The following is a 19,906-nucleotide window of genomic DNA, read 5'->3' as shown; positions in this document are numbered from 1 at the left end:
GCAGCAGGTAGATAAAGACGGTCTGTACGGCCCATCTTGGGGCAGAAGGCTGATGGAGACGGTCTGTACGGCCCATCTTGGGGCAGCAGGTTGATGAAGACGGTCTGCGCGGCCCATCTTGGGGCAGCAGACGGTCTGTACGGCCCATCTTGGGGCAGCAGGCTGATGAAGACGGTCTGTACGGCCTGTCTTGGGGGAGCAGGCTGATGAAGACGGTCTGTCTGCCCCATCTTGGGGCAGCAGGCTGATGAAGACGGTCTGTACGGCCCGTCTTGGGGCAGCAGGTAGATGAAGACGGCCTGTACGGCCCATCTTGGGGCAGCAGGTTGATGAAGACTGTCTGTACAGCCCATCTTGGGGCAGCAGGTTGATGAAGACTGTCTGTACAGCCCATCTTGGGGCAGCAGGTTGATGAAGACGGTCTGCGCGGCCCATCTTGGGGCAGCAGACGGTCTGTACGGCCCATCTTGGGGCAGAAGGCTGATGAAGACGGTTTGTACGGCCCATCTTGGGGCAGCAGGCTGATGGAGACGGTCTGTACGGCCCATCTTGGGGCAGAAGGCTGATGAAGACGGTCTGTACGGCCCATCTTGGGGCAGCAGGTTGATGGAGACGGTCTATACGGCCCATTTTGGGGCAGCAGGCTGATGAAGACGGTCTGTACGGCCCGTCTTGGGGCAGCAGGTAGATGAAGACGGCCTGTACGGCCCATCTTGGGGCAGCAGGTTGATGAAGACGGTCTGCGCGGCCCATCTTGGGGCAGCAGACGGTCTGTACGGCCCATCTTGGGGCAGAAGGCTGATGAAGACGGTTTGTACAGCCCATCTTGGGGCAGCAGGCTGATGGAGACGGTCTGCGCGGCCCATCTTGGGGCAGCAGACTGATGAAGACGGTCTATACGGCCCATTTTGGGGCAGCAGGTTGATGAAGACGGTCTGCGCGGCCCATCTTGAGGCAGCAGGCTGATGAAGACGGTCAGTACAGCCCGTCTTGGGGCAGCAGGCTGATGAAGACGGTCTGTACGGCCCATTTTGGGGCAGCAGGCTGATGAAGACGGTCTGCACGGCCCATCTTGGGGCAGCAGGCTGATGAAGACGGTCTGCACGGCCCATCTTGGGGCAGCAGGCTGATGAAGACGGTCTGCACGGCCCATCTTGGGGCAGCTGGCTGATGAAGACGGTCTGTACGGCCCATTTTGGGGCAGCAGGCTGATGAAGACGGTCTGCACGGCCCATCTTGGGGCAGCTGGCTGATGAAGACGGTCTGTACGGCCCATTTTGGGGCAGCAGGCTGATGAAGACGGTCAGTACAGCCCGTCTTGGGGCAGCAGGCTGATGAAGACGGTCTGCACGGCCCATCTTGGGGCAGCTGGCTGATGAAGACGGTCTGTACGGCCCATTTTGGGGCAGCAGGCTGATGAAGACGGTCTGTACAGCCCATCTTGGGGCAGCAGGCTGATGAAGACGGTCTGTACGGCCCATCTTAGGGCAGCAGGCTGATGAAGACGGCCTGTACAGCCGCTGTGGGCCACAGGGTTTGAGGCGGGAAGCTGCCGCTCTGCAGCCATGGGACGGCTGAGGACTGGTGACAGATGGAAGAGCAGGAACACACAGTCCTTGAGCTGGTCCCGCTGTTTCCTCTCCAACACCATCACTTGTTTTTTTGCACCCGTTACGTCTCCGGCGTCAAACAGTCGCCGTTCCTTTTAATCCAAGATTTATTTTTTCCTTCCGCTCATCTCTCATTTCTCTTTCTCTGATGATTTCTGTATCCTCCTCATTGTTTCCCCAATTTAAAATGCCGTCACTCCTCTCAGCTTCTGTGCTTTGCTTCTCTTTTTCCCTTTTTCCTCAAACATGTATCTTCTTTCGTGCTCTTTTTCATTGTTTCTAATTTTGTGCACCACATTTTGCTCCTCTCTGTATCCTTGTTTTCGATCAGTTCCAAAACTCTTATCATATAAGCCCTCTCCTGATCCTTTGCTGCTCCACAGAGGGCTCTTTGTGTGTGGTTTCACCCTGAATCATGGGACTATAACACACTCTTGGAGCCCAAATTCACCTGGAGGACATGCACTTGCTCTAACTTTAACAGCGCACAGCAACAGATCTGTGCACAGATATTTTGTTCCCATTCTGCAGAGCCTCATCTGCATGCAACACTCATAGCACCACTGATGCATCCACGCTCTCTTTGTTTTTCACACGCTTTCCATGTTAAATGCGAGCTTTTATGCAACTGCTCACAGTCTAATCCACCTTTTGACCCAATCATCCATAACCTCCAAAACTTCTCTCTGATCTTTCTTCAATCTTTACTCTTCTTCTGACTGAGTCTCTTCTGACTTCAGAATCAGCCTCCAGGCCTCAGCCAACCTAAAGAAATCCCTTTAAAGCTGTTATTAGTTACCATGACTCAACATTCTGGGCTAAGGAAATATCTGTGTCAACTATAACATCCCGACACGTTGCATTGCATGAAGCTTTCACGCATGTTTAAAGAATGGAACTATATTTCTAAGGTTTAATCAACATTACATGCAGGTGCTTTCTTTTGCGCATTGTTACAACCTTATGTTTTACTTTATGTGAAAGTTTATTTGCACATTATAATTATAAATTGAGTTATGAATATGTGGAAGTTCATGTTAGACCAGAGCTGTTCGCCTCCATCTAACCAAATATCTTCCAAAGACTCAGCACTCAGGCACAGTTTGAAAGAGTCAGAAATATTTATAAGAATACACAATAATACAAAAATAAAATATGGTTTAGCTTGAATATTAAAGACAAGGTTACAGGTTTCCAAAGTAAAAGTCTCACAATCCCTGCGCCTTTATTGTGACACATTTTAACGAGGAAAAATGTGAGATTATCGAGTCAAATATCCAGGTTTTAAAACACGCTGCATCACTCTATGAGGATGATGTTCTGCTTTTTCTTATCAAAGACGTAAAACATTTCATTAGACCGAATGTAAAACGTTATGGTGCAGAACTGAAACTATTTCTAATCTCATATCGGATCATATTCTTCAACTTCCATTTGTCATAAACCTCCGATTGTTTTTACAGAAAAGGACAAATAGATAAAAGCTTTAAAAAGAAAGTATTCTGGACCTGCTAGAACAACAAAGGCAGACTGTGCACCTGTTCTCACTTCAAGGTTATTTCATTGTTTCATGTTTTCTCTATCTGCCGTCTTTGGTGGATTGATGAGCATCTTTTTGTTTACTCCGAACATTCGTCTGAGACTCTCTGTTGTGTTTTCGTGCTGGAGAGTAGATGTATAGGAGAATTGTTTTTGAGCCTCGACATGAAAGATTACAGCAGATGCTGCTGCATGTGGACCTAATGGCCTCGAACTAATCATGTCTCACAGTAATAAATTTACATTAATACTCATATTTGCAGTTGTCTCCGACTATTTAAAGCAAACAAATAGTGAACTCCTGCACAACGTTAACACTTGGAGAAGGAATGAGTCTTGTAATTAAGTACTTTAAATCCTTTTCTTTTTCTTGTCATTTCTTACTCTGAAGCGTTCTCGCTGCACAGCTCCGAGGCTCCACAGTAGGCGGCTTTTGATGACACCAAGGCTTTTGGGAACAACAACTGTCACAGACTTCTACACAGCAACTCTGTCACAATCAGACGAGCTAATTAGCCTTGAGCATCGAGATCAGTCGTGTGGAGGTTTTGAGAGAGGCAAACATCGATAAACAGCAGCATAAGAGGGAATGATGGAGGGGATGGTGAAAAGACGGAAAGAATCATTAACACAGAGATAAAACAGCAGTGGAACAGAAACGGGCTTAAATGCCTGATTCATACTGAACACTCAGAGTTTCTGTGGTGATATTTTTGTAAAACTAATTCAATACACGCTTTTCCTGTCACAACGGTATTAAAAAGTATAAAATATTGCCTTAATATCACAGTTCAATCCAATTTTATAGACCCGCATATATTTACAAATTATTATCTGTTGCTGCAGAAAAGAGGAGAAAATAGCTCATGGTGTCAGGACTGTAGATAACTCATTTATTTACACACACACACACACACACACACACACACATATATATATATATATATATAAAAGCATGTATTTACAGTCTTCCTCTTGTCTCTGATGTAACGTTATCTCTTGTTACGCCTAAAGTGTTCCTCATCTCAAATGACTTAACCAAAAACTAAACTAACATCCATCCATTTTCTACTTCCAGTTAATCCATTGGTCGGGCCGCGGGGGGGGGGGGGTGGAGCCTATCCTAGAGGTCATTGGGCGAGAGGCGGGGTTCACCCTAAGGCCCCATCCACACGTAGCCGGGTATCTGCTAAAACGAATATATTTTTCTACGTTTGGACCTGTCATCCACATGAAAACACATAAAAACGTATCGTAAACGAATGTTTTAAAAAACTCCGGGCAAAGTGAAGATTTTTGAAAACTCCGTTTATGCAGCTGCGTGTAGACAGAGATAACCGGAGTTTTACGTTTTCGAACGTCACAATATGCGCCAAAACAACAACAAATCTGCTTTAAAGTCTAAAGTGCGACCTTTGTTTACTGAAGAAGCATGGATGTCTTGAGAACTGTGGTGGTTATTATTGTGCAGGCACTGTTTACAGCCTTGATTTTACACGCCCAAGTCGTACTCCCAGAGGAATGGCGTGACAATTTCGCATGTCCCGGTCCTCAGTCCTCTCGCTGTCGGAATTATTACGTCCTCATATCGAGGGGCAGTCCACTGTCACGCGATCACCTGTCAGTGTGCTCAAAAAAGTTGCGTGCACACTATTATTTAGCTGACAAGGGCAGATTGCGCTAAACAGCAAATGCATTTGGGTTGTCAAGACAGGTGAAAACGCAGATGTTCGGTTATGTGTGGAAGGTGTTTTTTCGAAAACGAGGTAATGTGGATACAGATTATTTTATAAACGGAGGGGGGCAAACATTCGGTTTTAAAAATACCCGGCTACGTGTGTACATAGCCTGAATCACAGGGCCACACAGAGACAAACCAGACAAACAACCACACACGCTCCTAAGGACAATTTAGAGACCCCAATTAACCTAACAGGCATGTTTTGGGATGGTGGGAGGAACTATTGCAACATTTGGTTTAAATCAGTAATATTAGCATTAAAAGGATTCATTAAGGACTGAAAGTAAAATATGTTCCTGCAATTGGATGAAAAAACCCAGCAAGATCAAAGGCAAGGTAAGGCAGGTTTATCTGTGCAGCACAATTCAATAACAAGGTGATTCAAAGTGCTTTACAGAGACATTAAAACAGTAGAAATAAAAAGCACGATTTACATTTTAGACAAAAAAGAAAGAAATAAGAACAACAGATAAAATCAGGAGTTAAAATGTGATTAAGTTTTGAAACTCAAGTTTCAGATTTGGAGCTTTATCCAAATGCAGCTGAAAATAGGTGTGTCTTCAGCCTGGACTTAAATGGACTTAATATATAGTATTTATTCCAGACATGTGGAGCATAGAAGCTGAATGCAGCTCCTCCATGTCTAGGATGGGTTAAACATATATCAAGTGCTGGTGTTACTTCATACTGGAATCAAACAAGCAGAGCCCAAATATGTATCTAACACATCCAGTAATATCCTTCCATCCATTTTCTATACCTGCTTCATCCAACATCCAATCCGACAAACAACCACACACTCATTCCTAGGGACAATTTAGAGACACCAATTAACCTAACATGCATGCTTTTGGACGGTGGGATGAAGCCGGAAGGCGACGGTGCTAACCACCACACCACCGTGCTGCCTATCCAGTAACATCTAAGAGGAGAAAAAGAGACATGAATGAGATAACTCTACAAAAATAACTCTCGAGGTCTCCTGCAGCATGTTTTATCAGACAAAATTAAAGTAAAATGATATTATCTGTGTAGAATTATGTTAATAACTGCATGATTCATCCTGTGTTCGTGAACTCGAGTCATCTTTACCTGCTTAGTTTTGCTCAGTTTAGGAGCATCTTTCCTTTAATGTGCAGTTTTCACCGACCTTCTTATTCATGTTATGAATTCAAAACATAGTTGGACCCTGGGCCAACGTGTCCTCTGTCAGACGCACTTAAAAATGGTAAAGTGAACTCAATATTTAGCAGTCACACAGCTCCGGACTGGGGCTTCCACACAGAAAGCTTAGGCTGCAGCTCGGATCACAACTGTCTCAGATGGATCCGTCTTTGAGCTTTGCCTCCAGAGAGTCGGCGAGGCTCAGCTCCTCAGCCGAGCAGAGCAGGACGGAGACAGAGGTCCTAATGAAGACAGGAAGTGCGCTGAACTGAGGGCACGGCCACGGCAAAAAGCATTTCTAATGTGCCCAGTGCGGTCTGCTCAAAATCAATTTCTCTGCTGCTCGTTGGAAGTGAGCAAAGGGTCAAGGGTCCAGGACTCATTGGACCACTGATGGAGCACCGGCTCGTTCCCAGCCATTGAGCTGGTGAGAAGATTCGATGCCTCGGGAGTGAGAACACACAGGCAGAGCCTCGTGTAGAGGCAGTGTGCCAAAGCTCAACAGGCAGGGTCGCACTCAGGATCAGCCGGTGCAGTTTGAGCTGTTTGTGCCAAGTCCTTTTTAAAATGGAGCCTGAATAGAGGCAGTCAGCGAGTCTCCGGTTTGAAATGATGTTTTCCTCGATGAATGCATCCCAACAGTGAATGTTAAAATGCAGCATGTGGCTTCATCTGAGCTTCGACTGCTCTGTCTGTTTGGATTGTGCACACACATTCTTTAGCATTTAAAGGTTAAAGTCAGGCCTGTTCCTCACACAAAGCTAATGCAACTGGGTACAAACTGCTGTCATCAAACGTGAATAGAACTCCTGGGGCAGATGCTCTGCACAGAAACACAAGTGGTGCTAAGGTGAGGGTAGGATGTGGCAGCAGACCTTTAAATGAGTTCAACTTCATTTTAATTAGGGCTGGGTAACGATTAAAATGTTTAATCTAATTAATCACATGATTTCCCTGATTAATCACGATTAATCGCATTTGTACGCAGAATCCAAAAATGAATCCAAAAGTAGCGTATAGCTTTTAGCATTTAGCTTTATTTTAAATGTGCTGCCATATGAATGAAAGTGCCATAACATTTGTTGTGCAAACACACTTTTAACATCAGCATCTTTCTGTAGTTTTTATGTAGAAGCCTCGCTCCACTGTCTGTTTCCTTGAATGACTTGCTGCTATCAGTTGTGTGTTTTGCCTTTAAGTGATATTTTAGACTGGAACTACTACGCTGAGAAGACAATTCAACTTGGCAGAGTTTACAGATGACTTTGGTTCTGTCGACTCCGCCGTCTGGAAGAACTTTAAAATGAAAATGGCCGAGTAAAAGTTCCGTACCCTTCTCCATGTTTTGTGGATCCGCCGATTACTTTCTTTTCCTGTTCCACAGCAGACAGCAACAGACTTTTACAAAATAAAAGCCTGTGAGCAACAGACTTTAACAAAATAAAATAAATAATAAAACAGGGGTGGTCCGTGGCGTAGTGGGTTGAGCAGGCGCCCCATGTACAGAGGCTATAGTCCTCGCTGCAGCTGGCCCCGGTTTGAGTCCCGCATCGGACGACCCTGTGCTGCGTGTCGTTCCCCCTCTCTCTGCCCCCTGCTTCCTGTCTCTCTGAACTCTCCTATCTATTAAAGGCACAAAAGCCCCCCCAATTTAATTTAATTTTTTAAATAAATAAATAAAACCTGCATTAATGCGCGATAAAATATTAATCGCGTTAAATAATTAACGAGTTAACGCGATAATAACGAGTTAAATCGCCCAGCCCTAATTATGATTAAAATCTCCAAGATTTTGCTTCATGGACAAAAAGCTTAAAATGATTTTTTAAGTTATGAATAGAATGCAATGAAGTCATTAGAATTACATGCGAACAGATAAGAAACTAAACACATGTCTTTGCTTTCTTCTTCTGATCTCGGGTTTAGCATATCTAACAAGTACAGCCGAGAGATGAGATCGGTAGCTAAATGAGCTCCAGTCTCCATTACTCACAGCACTCCCGAGCCTTTTGTTCTCAGGTCTTGACCCATGGGTCCAAATGGACACTTTGCACGAGGATGTAAATTCCTGCTGGAGAAAAAAAGGCTAAAGAGGGCAGCGCAAAGGCAATCAAGAGAATGGCTGATAATTAATCAGTTTCTTTTATCTCAGGCTCTTGTACGTGGCGCTCACCTCTTGTTCACTCCATTGTCGCAGACTTTTGTCTTTGATGCAGTCGAGGGCAGATTGTGCTGCTCCTTCACCGGCTTAAAGACAGACTGGAACACAAAGCGATATCTATTGAATTATCCAGATCTGAGATGTGCCGCTGTGCGCATCGAATGCCGAGCGACGGGATGGACTGAGAGCCATAATGAGCCATTAATGTGTGAGCTGCCAATGTGTTGAAGAGTGTTGACTTTTATTTTTACTCCACTGAACGCTTTCTGTTTCAATCATCAACAGGAGCCACCAAAGACATGGGCAAGATGCTCGGTGGAGAAGGATCGGAGGAGAAGGATCCTGATGCCAGTAAAAAGGAGGAGGAGAGGCAAGAAGCACTGAGGCAACAGGAGGAGGAGAGGAAGGCCAAGTACTCAAAAATGGAGGCGGAGAGAGAAAACGTCCGACAGGGCATCAGGGATAAGGTAAAAATATGAAATGTGTGTGTGTGTACACAGAGTTTAGTGAAATTGTGTTTTTCTTTTCTTTTTTTTTGCTTCTTACCTAAAAGTTTTGGCTACATTTCAAACCTATTCGAGATGTGACCCACTCAGTAGGTTTTGTCCTCTAAAAATGGTCTTATACATATATACATATTCATGTTTTATTGTCTAGCTTACATACTTTACCATCCTGATGATGAATCGGTCAGTTGATGTCCCTCCTCGAATAATTAGACTGTAAATGCTCCACATGGTGTTGGATATTAGAGCATTCAGCTGGTTCAACTATGCCGACTCACATCACAAAGTTTAGTTTTATAATAAATTAGGGCTGGGCAACGATTAAAATTTTTAATCTAATTAATCGCACGATTTCTCTGATTAATCGCGATTAATCGCATGTGTACGCAAAATCCAAAAATTAATTCAAAAGTAGTGTATAGCTTTTAGCATTTAGTTTGATTTTAAATTTTAGTTTTATTTTACAATTTTACCATTTCTGAATCGTGTTTTATGTTTTTGTTTTATGGATTGTTGTTTTTATCCTGTTGTTAAGCACTTTAAGTACCAGTTGGCTATTGTAAAGGGCTATATAAATAAAGTTTGATTGATTGATTGATTGATTGATTGATTGATTGATTAAATGTGCTGCCATATGAATGAAAGTGCCATAACATTTGTTGTGCAAACACACTTTTAACATCAGCATCTTTCTGTAGTTTTTATGTAGAAGCCTCGCTCCACTGTCTGTTTCCTTGAATGACTTGCTGCTATCAGTTGTGTGTTTTGCCTTTAAGTGATATTTTAGACTGGAACTACTACGCTGAGAAGACAATTCAACTTGGCTGTAAATGCAGGATTTTTTAAAAATTTTATTTTGAAATACGTGCTTTTATGTTGAAACAAGTAAAACAGGAAGTAGCGCCGGTTAGCTCCGTTAGCTTCACACAGAGACCGAGGAGCACCTGTAGCGGTGATGTCCAACTTTAAAATAAAAATGGCTGAGTAAAAGTTCCGTACCCTTTTCCATGTTTGGGGGATCCACAGCAGACAGCAGCAGACTTTTACAATAATAAAACCTGCGTTAATGCGCGATAAAATATTAATCGCATTAAATAATTAACAAGTTAACGCGATAATAACGATTTAAATATTATAAAATACACGTTTTTCACCCTGACAGCCACGGTCAGTTTGAATCAGACCCTTGGAACATGTGGTGAAGGTTTGTTTTCTAAACCTAATGAAAGTCTCTTGAAATACTGAAAAATAAGCTGCATTATATTCCGTTCAGAACTAATTAGCCAGTGGAAGGACACAGTAGCCTAAGAGAGGTTTACTTTGGTTCTTTCTCCTCTCCTCAGGTTAATTTAACCCACGCAGATCAGGTTCATAACACAGGATTAATGGCATAAATGAATAAAACATGCTCTCTACTGGAGGCCGATGTGAAAGCTTCAAAGGCTTTTTCTGTCTTACTGACCCTTTTTCACATAGACAGCGCCATCTTTTCTTTGATAAAGTTCTGAATATTTAATTGATTATGAAATATTGGATGATTAAAGTGTCCCCAGCTGGCAGTGAAATATTTCTCTTGGCTTTCGAGCTTCAAGTTGAAAACTTTTCCGCGTGTATTCCTTGTAAAACTGTGTTTGAAGTTTGGGGATCAGCTCTGAACTCTGCAAAGTCTGAGCAACGCTGGAAGAAAAAAAAGGAGGAATAAGGAGCGAGAAAGTGCAGTATGGCAGCATGTCTTTGGAAAGCGTTTGATTATAGCGAGCAGAGAGGGCCTGGCTAAGCGTGGCGGTCTCACTTGAACTGATGTAAGTTTGTGTTGCTGTGGAACAACTCTGTGAGACAGACTGAGACGGAGCAGCATGAAGGGAAACCCCAGAGCAAACAATGAGAACAAAGGGAGTTAGAGGGAGATATTCAGTGGTTTTTACCAACAAAAACTTTTCTCAAGCTTCTAAGTTAGACTGCTGATTTCACCTCTCAAAGCTTTTCTTCCAACTTTAGTGCCAATAAAGATGCTTCGTTTCGTTTATCTTGTTTTTTCACTCGCTGGGTTGTGATCAGTGTCCCAGATTAATAATATTTCTTATTTTGCCCTCAAAGGTTAGTGATAAAATATCCATGCTGATGTGTCTGCACATCCAACTCCATTAATAAAGCTGCAAAACTTATATTCTAAATAAAGTAGCTGAGGTGGGTAGAGTAACCAAAAATTGTACCCAAGTAAAAGTACTGTTACTTCAGAATAATATGACTCAAGTAAAAGTAAAAAGTAGTCATCCAAATAATTACTTGAGTAAGAGTAAAAAAGTGCTTGGTGAAAAAACTACTCAAGTACTGAGTAACTGTTGAGTAACGTCTGATTTATTTGTTAACACAAGCATTCAATCAGACAGACAAACATACTAAATAATCATCTTTAGGCAAATTAGAGTTCATCCAATTGATAAAATAAATTAAAATGAATTAATTAGTGACAAAATAGCTTAAATGAAAATAATCCAGGTAAATTCAAGAACTTCAATAAGAAATAAAAGAGACTTAGGAAATGTTTAAAACACATGTAACCCATATGTAACCTAAAAAACAAACATTCACCTATCCATGGGGGAAAAACGAGTTTAGGAAACTTAGCGCTACATGTTTCCTCAAGTTAGATGTTGAGTTTCTGCTGAAATGTGCGTTTGTTTTGGTTGACACAGAAGACACATAATGTAGCTGCTGTTTCTCACTCTTTGTAAGGTAAACATGCTTTCAGTATGAGGCCTCGTCTGCGTCTTCATTTCCCACCGTTGGTTCTGACATTTTTCATCTGTTTCTTTCTTTGTTTGCTACGACTGCTAATGCTAAAGCTAACCCGTCCCACCGCTGAGACTGAGTATGGTCACGTGACCAGACTGCACGGCTGCGTCTGATTGGTGGAACACAGTCAGGTGGTAGAGCCTTTGGCGGAAGTCTCTCTCTCTGTCAGAATAAAACATTAAAATGAGGCGTACGCGGGGGGATAAAAATAATGAGGCGTAGAATACCAAAGAGGTAAGAAGAAAAGTAACCAGCTCATTGTAGCCTAATGTAGCGGAGTAAGAGGACAGTTTCTGCTGCACACATCTACTCAAGTAAAAGTAAAAAGTATAGAGATTTAAAACTACTCCTAGAATTATAATTATTTCAAAAACATACTCAAGTAAATGTAACTCGTTACTACCCACCTCTGTGTTTTACTAAGTTAAATTGAAGGGTTATCTACTGTTATAGCAGTTTTTATGGACATCGATGACTGATTCAGACCCATGGTTTCTGGGAACTGGGCATCAAGCAACATATTAAAAGTCAACAAGAAGTGAAGTTTAATCTTTAAACGTTTATATTTGTGTTGTGATGCCTGTTAAAGGAGATTATAGTGGACTCAAACGCAGACAGGCTGGAGGCAAAAGTATCGATGAACCAAAGATGGATTTATTCAACAAACCAAGCAGGAGCTCTGTGAACTCAAAAAAGAACAAAAGCAAGCAAAAACAAGCAGCTGGGCAGGAAAAGCACAGCAGAGGAAAGAAATGACTGGTAAATGATTGAGGAGACTCACTGTTTTTAAGCTTTTTTTGGTTTCCTCAATAAGTAGAGTGAGTAATTACCGAGAGACAGACACGAAGGGACAAGACCAAGACAACGTTGGACATCCAGGAATGAAAACAAGAAAAGAGCAACTTAAACTAAACTAAGGACTGAAACAGAACATATATGGAATACACACAGAGTGAGTAAACCTAGAAAATAAACAGAATCCAAGCTCTGACAACAGAATCTGATAAAGTGGACCAGAACTCCAACAGCAGCCAATTAAATCCCAAAACACAGATTACACCAAACTAAACCAGAGCGTAGAACAAAAAACAGGGAAATGATGCCAATCAGATAAACAAAGTTAGCATAACATGTGAAACCAAGAGACTAAAAGGTAAAGAATGCACAAGAATAACCCCCAGAAAACACCATAACCCACAGACCCCCACATTATGAATTATCTTGCACTATACAATCAAATCAAATCAAATTTATTTATATAGCACATTTCATGTACAAACAATTCAAAGAGCATCACATAAAATAAAAGCGTTGCAGCAGGGAGTGGAAGAAGCATTAGAAATACATAAAAGAATATAAAGAGAAACAGATAAAATCATTTAAATGAATTTAAAAACAAGCAACAGTCAAGATAAGTTCAAAGATATTGTGCCGATTTCAGAAATAGACACATGAGAAAAGAAATGTTTTTAACCTGGATTTAAAAATGTATACTATACACTACTACTGTGCAATATACAATACACACCACCACTGTGAAGGCTTCCCTTCTCAGGTTTCACAATGGCAGCAACTTAATTGTGAGCTGACTTCAGTGAAAGGCAGATTTACCTTTAAGCTGTCTCACTGCACAGCCAGACTGCTTCACTTGGAGACATGCGGATCCTCCCACAGCCCTCATGTAGCAGAAATAGCCCTCATTTAAAATATTTATTGCACCAGAATCCTATTAAAGCGCGCCTGGCAAAGCAGCAAAGAGGTCATGGAGGAGTCTGGATGATTTTCCACTCTTGTGCCTCAAGATTAGCCATCATTCAGCCTGCCGGCCTGCCTCTTCTCTGCAGTTCAGCTGCATTGATTTTTAAACCAGAAGCTCAAATGAACAAAATCCCCTTTTCATAGCACTGAAAATAAATCTGCAGAATTATTACCAAATTTACAATTAATTAAAAACTAACACAATCCCCCCGTATCAGTTTAGTTTAACGAATTAAATATTTAACGTATGAGCTAATGCATGTTACTTTATTCTGCATTAGAGACAAACTGCTTCACGTTGTTGTCCTTCCGTGCAAACTTTAAAGGGACAGTTCGCCTCTTTTGACATGAAGCTGTATGACATCCCATATCAGCAACATCATTTATGAACATTTTCTTACCCCCTGCTGCGTCCTGTGAGCAGAGTTCCGCAAAAATAATAATACGAAGGGAGAGAAAATAGGGCCAAGCCATTGTGAGGTCTGACTTTTTCCTGGAGAACGATTTTGTGATGCAAATGTATTACTCTGTTGAACGCATATTGTTTTGAGAAGCAAAACGCTTTATTTTTTAAACCCCAGCCAACTAGCCGGACTACCTTCATCAACACCAAAACGAGGCTGGAACTCTGCTCACAGGAAGCAGCAGGGTTTGAGTTTGACTTTTGAGTTTATTTATTTAAAGCAGGGACAATACATATTAATGAATGAACATATACATATAAATATGAAAGATTATAGCCAATGGCTAATTTCCATCTTTAGTCCCTTGGGCAGAATGATGTCAACAACATAGGATAGTAAAATCAATAAAACAACAGTGACAACAATTAGAATAGTTAGCCTGGCCAGTGTGAAAAGAGGGAATAATTACAGAGAGAGAAAACACAATAGGACTGAAAATAAAAAATAAAAGCAAGAACAATGAAGAGTTTAGTGGATCATGAAACACATATACACCACACAATATACATGTTTAGGCAGGATTGCAACAGTACTGTTCCTGCAATAGCCAAGCCAGGGGGTAAGAAAATGTTCATAAATGATATTGCTAGTATGGGATGTCATACAGCTTCATGTCAAAAGAGGCGAACTATCCCTTTAACATGCAATGGAAGATTGACCAGTTTGGCTGACGAACACTTGTTTACTTCAGCTGACTATAATTGGAACAAAAAATATCCAGTCTGGTCAATTTGGGAGACACAGCAGTTAAAGCCTCCACGTGCACTCACTACCACACAATAACGATCAATAACTCACATTTTGATTTGAGGTTTGGTTCTAGTTGCAGAAACTGCTGTTCATACAGATGTCCAAAGGATATATTATGCACTGTGCTTAACTCTACAGGTGGATGCAGCCGGAAGCTGTATCCATACTAATGAAGAAATCTGTATTGCTTTGCAAAAACTTTTTTACTGAACACAGTTTATTTACAGTAAATAACGAAAATACTTGGTTAGATTAAGGCACATAAAAACATTAGAGGTCCTTTATTACCATGATTACAATGAAAAACACTCCGTTAACATGTTAATGGTCCTAAACTGGGTATGTTGAGGTATTGTATCTTGTTGGGCTTTCTATGTTTACTAGGGCTGGGCGAGTTAACTCGTTATTATCGCGTTAACTCGCAAATTATTTAACGCCGATAAATATTTTATCGCACATTAGCGCAGGTTTTATTATTTATTTTATTTTGTAAAAGTCTCTTGCTCACAGGCTTTTATTTTGTAAAAGTCTGCTGCTGTCTGCTGTGGAACAGGAAAAGAAAGTAATCGGCGGATCCACCAAACATGGAGAAGGGTACGGAACTTTTACTCGGCCATTTTCATTTTAAAGTTCTTCCAGATGGCGGAGTCGACAGAACCAAAGTCATCTGTAAACACTGCCAAGTTGAATTGTCTTCTCAGCGTAGTAGTTCCAGTCTAAAATATCACTTAAAGGCAAAACACACAACTGATAGCAGCAAGTCATTCAAGGAAACAGACAGTGGAGCGAGGCTTCTACATAAAAACTACAGAAAGATGCTGATGTTAAAAGTGTGTTTGCACAACAAATGTTATGGCACTTTCATTCATATGGCAGCACATTTAAAATAAAGCTAAATGCTAAAAGCTATACACTACTTTTGGATTCATTTTTGGATTCTGCGTACAAATGAGATTAATCGTGATTAATCAGGGAAATCATGTGATTAATTAGATTAAACATTTTAATCGTTGCCCAGCCCTAATGTTTACACATAGAAAACATTCAAAGTCATGTCAAAGCTTTCAGTGTGCTGGAAATAACTGGGATGTCCTTCTGCATCTGCGCTGTGGCGTCTGTTTAAGGCAGTTTCATAAAAATGCTATAAGTCTGTTTTCTTACAAGTAGCTAATGTTTGAGTGTCTGACATAACTTATGTTTTAGTCCACATTAGATTTAAAATACACATTACCAACTTCAGAGAAAATATGTTTGTATTCGGCTGAAATTATTGACTCTTTCCTCCTTTTCTTGCAGTATGGCATCAAGAAGAAGGAGGAGAAGGAAGCCGAGGCAGCTGCTGCTATGGAGCAGGCCTCCGAGGGCAGTCTTACCCGCCCCAAAAAGGCCGTCCCCACCGGCTGTGGGGATGAGGAGGAGGAGGAGAGCATCGTGGACACAGTCATGAAGTTCCTCCCGGCACCTCTCATGGATATGTTCAATAAAAAGTAACAGTGTCTTTGGATGAAATATGGTTAACTTCTTACAATGTCCTTCTAATTAACGCTGTACCAGCCTGCCCCACCCAAACCTGCAGTCATACCTTTCTTCACCCCATGTCCAACAAATTTCCAACGCCCTGGAATCGCGCAGCGTGCCATGGTTTCGTCTTTTAAGCAGTGGCTCGTACTTTTTAATTTATTGAGCAGAGTATCTGCCTTGATAATCTGCAATCCTATCTTAAAAAGTATGCTACAGAGATCTAATGTCTTTAAGACGACCTTATGCCACGTTTTCAAAATAAGACCAGATATCACCCATCATTCAACCTTTTGTTTGTAAATAGCCTGAAAAAAAAGAGTAATATATATAAGTGAAATATGACATAACAAGACGAAGAGTATAAGCCATATTTTTAACTGTTAAGAAATTATCCAAACCATATCAAAATTTGATTACCTTTTACGTTTATGCTCATGTTTGATACATACAGTGTATATAAACACTTGCATTTTTATTGGCTCTCCATTATGAACATTCACCCTGTAAAACTGCCCATCATGTTCTCATTGATTCGCAGTGAATGAGTAATATGAGCACTGCATTCAAAACGACATCTACAAACCGGAAAGTGAAGGAATTAATTTGAAATAAGACATTTTTTTTTGCTTTGTGTCCTTTCTGTTTAGCATGCAGTTTAATGGTTGTGAAGTGACGTGTGTATAAGGATTAACATTTATTTGGAATACGTTGATATTTGAGGCAATAACTGGTTCTCCATTTTACTTAACTGAAGTTTCATCCATCATGTACAGTACGTGATAATTGACTTTGTGTCTAAAATGTTCTTCCATGGGGAAACCTGTACATTTTCTCCATTTGTAAGGCTTGTCCTAAAGCAGTAAGATGGCATTCTTTAAATCCTATAAATTCACTGGCTATACATGTTCGTGGTTTACAGATTCAGTTATGCGTCATGTGGCAGGTGTCTGCTTTTGTAATAGGGCCTGGTAAGTTTGACCTGGGCCAGTAAATACTGAAATTGTGCTAACATTTTTCATCATTTTTACTTTCATGTGAAAAAAAAAAATAATTTCACATACACAACTATGTTGTGTAGACACTATATGTGAACAGACAGTGACAATAGTGCAATATATTGTTTAAAATGAAGTTGTGCTGTGTCCGTTGGTTGAACTGATGGGAGTGAAGTCCCGAATCAGCAATAACAGACAATCTTCATCATTGTGTGTTTAAAGCTACTCCTAAATGTGTTAGTCGACGTTAAAGGGCACAAAAAACGTGTCAGCATAACCTACTGTAGTAACGTGAGACCTCTGTAGGTCAAACATATTTAATTAAAACAGAGAAAAGAGGGAAAGTTGGGAAAGTTTGTTTCATGTTGTGAAAAATGTTCGGTTAAATGACAGAATGATGAGCACAAACCGTGTTTTGTGGTTGAAATCGCAAATCAAAAGGCTTGATTAAACTGTGGGTTTTTACAGACTGACATTAACAACTCATGCAAAGGTAAAAAAATAAGTGTGAACAAGTTTTTTAGAGCTCCATGACCATCACAAAAAAAGAAAAGAAAAGACCATTCACCGCCTCTGCAGAGTCTGGTCTGGCGTGCAGGTAATTTACCGCAATGGCACGAATTTAAAGATAAGGACAAAATCAGACTATTCCCCATATGCCTTGTTTTTCTATTCCATTCCACAGTGTCTTGTTAAACATTCCAGATATTTCAGACATTCCACCAGACTTGTGCTGGTAACATATAGGTTTACTTACTCAAGTCTTGCTCACAAGTACATCACAATGCAAAACTTAAAATTTTCAAGCTGTTGTAACATTGCAAAAGTGACGATGCTAACGCTGCAAGTCATTTTAGCCGTTATTTACAGGAGTCCTCCGTGAAGTTTAAAGGATCGTTATTGTGATATTAACACTGATGAGTTCAGTCTTGTGATACAATTTGTTCGAAAATGTTGTTCTGATCCACTTGTGCACAAAAGCTGTAGCTGTAAATGTTTACAAAACCACTTCTTTTGACACTTTGTCACTGTTTTCATTAAGCTAGCTTAACAACAAATCTGTGTATTCCTGTGCCGATATGGAAAAGTGAGCTTTTTCTCTGTGCTTTGTGAGCTCTATAATCATGTTGAATATATTTAAAAAAGCACCAGAAGTCAAAACGTGATAAGGCCACTTATCAAATTTATTGAACTTCCTGTGACTTTAATGTATTTGTGAACTGCCTTTACCAGCCTATGTTTCATCAGTGCGTTAGCCGATAGTTAGCAACAAATTGTTATGGTATCATGCATCATACATCCATTATCAGAGCAGTTATTAAATCAAACCAAAGAATAGTACTGGTAGTAGTAGATTTAGATAAGAGTTTCCATTCTTGTAGTTTATTTTAAATTCTCAGGTATTCTAGCTTTACGTTTCTTGCTAGTGTCGAGTTAGCTAGTTACGTTTCATCGCTAACAACCTAGCTAGCCTACAGCAACTTTTATTTATGAATGAATTATTTTTTGTTTGGCCCAAGAATATTGTAGAAAGCTATAATTACTGCCCCTGTAAAGGATTACAAGCAACAACACCTTAACAAACATCACAAATGTGTTCAGGCTGCCAATGAGTCTTTTTTTCAAACTGGTGCGCTCTGAAATCAGATCACCTTTTGCATCACAACCACCAACTGATACAACGATCAACTCATCCATCAACGTCAATTAAATGTCAATTGATTGCACTCGTAATGGCTTAAAAGACCACTGCCCAAATATACTGCCCAAGTCATGCGTAATCAATATTTTGTAGTCCAGTAAATGCTGTGTCAGAAACTCATTACAGTTTTGAAGTCACTCGTTTGTGCGACATATAGTCTACAGCCATTAAAAAGTTTAAAAAACTGCCTGAAAAACCTGGCTTTTAGCAGAGTAATCCTTTGATGTGACTTGAATGTAAATGTCTGATGTTTCTCTCCTCTTGCATCTGTCTTTCTCTGTTCTGTACATGTTGAGAAGATGCTTATTGTTGCACTATTTTTTTCGTTCTCGTCCGTAGTCGGTCCTGTTTCTGTCCTCTGGTGGTTGTTTTTTATTTTTGAGAAATAATAGAAACATGTTAATTTGGTGCATTATTTTGTACTGCCAAATCTCACCCTTCTCCTTCTTTCCCTCTCAATCTCCCCTATTTGTTGACAAAAAAAATGTATGCATGCTTATGGTGTGCGACGTAGGCAAGGTCGTTGATATAATTGTTTCGTGTCCTTCCCGTGTTTCAGAGTTCCACCTGTAAGCCTCACTGCATGCCATTTTAGACAAACAATTCAGTCTGTAACTTTCCTGCAAAAATGGAATCACCGCACACTGAGAATAAAGTGATTTCATATAATTTTTCATCGTCTTGTGTTTCTACATTCAAACAGTTCTGTAACAGTCCTTTGGCTTCTGCTACCTCAGTGTAATTCATACTAGGGCTGGGCAACGATTAAAAATGTTTTAATCTAATTAATCGCATGATTTCCCTGATTAATCGTGATTAATCGCATTTGTACGCAAAATCCAAAAATGAATTCAAAAGTAGTGTATAGCTTTTAGCATTTAGTTTTATTTTAAATGTGCTGCCATATGAATGAAAGTGCCATAACATTTGTTGTGCAAACACACTTTTAACATCAGCATCTTTCTGTAGTTTTTATGTAGAAGCCTCGCTCCACTGTCTGTTTCCTTGAATGACTTGCTGCTATCAGTTGTGTGTTTTGCCTTTAAGTGATATTTTAGACTGGAACTACTACGCTGAGAAGACAATTCAACTTGGCAGTGTTTACAGATGACTTTGGTTCTGTCGACTCCGCCGTCTGGAAGAACTTTAAAATGAAAATGGCCGAGTAAAAGTTCCGTACCCTTCTCCATGTTTGGTGG

General features: G+C 40.7%; 1 protein-coding gene across 2 annotated transcripts in view; it reads left to right on the top strand.

Annotated features, from left to right (window-relative positions):
* The window catches only part of LOC142398041 (complexin-1-like), a 70,907-nt gene extending 51,526 nt beyond the window's left edge, over positions 1 to 19,381 (top strand). For both annotated transcript variants that reach the window (XM_075481998.1, XM_075481999.1), the window contains exons 3-4: positions 8,501 to 8,682; positions 15,786 to 19,381. In XM_075481998.1, the coding sequence (XP_075338113.1) occupies positions 8,501 to 8,682; positions 15,786 to 15,980 (377 nt within the window). In that variant the 3' untranslated portion in view covers positions 15,981 to 19,381. The remainder of the gene's footprint in view (positions 1 to 8,500; positions 8,683 to 15,785) is intronic.
* The last annotated feature ends 525 nt before the right edge of the window (positions 19,382 to 19,906 follow it).

Source organism: Odontesthes bonariensis, chromosome 13 (assembly GCF_027942865.1).
Source record: "Odontesthes bonariensis isolate fOdoBon6 chromosome 13, fOdoBon6.hap1, whole genome shotgun sequence".
NCBI lineage: Eukaryota > Metazoa > Chordata > Actinopteri > Atheriniformes > Atherinopsidae > Odontesthes > Odontesthes bonariensis.
Note: the sequence above shows the minus strand (reverse complement) of the source record. Positions and strands in the feature narration are given on the sequence as shown.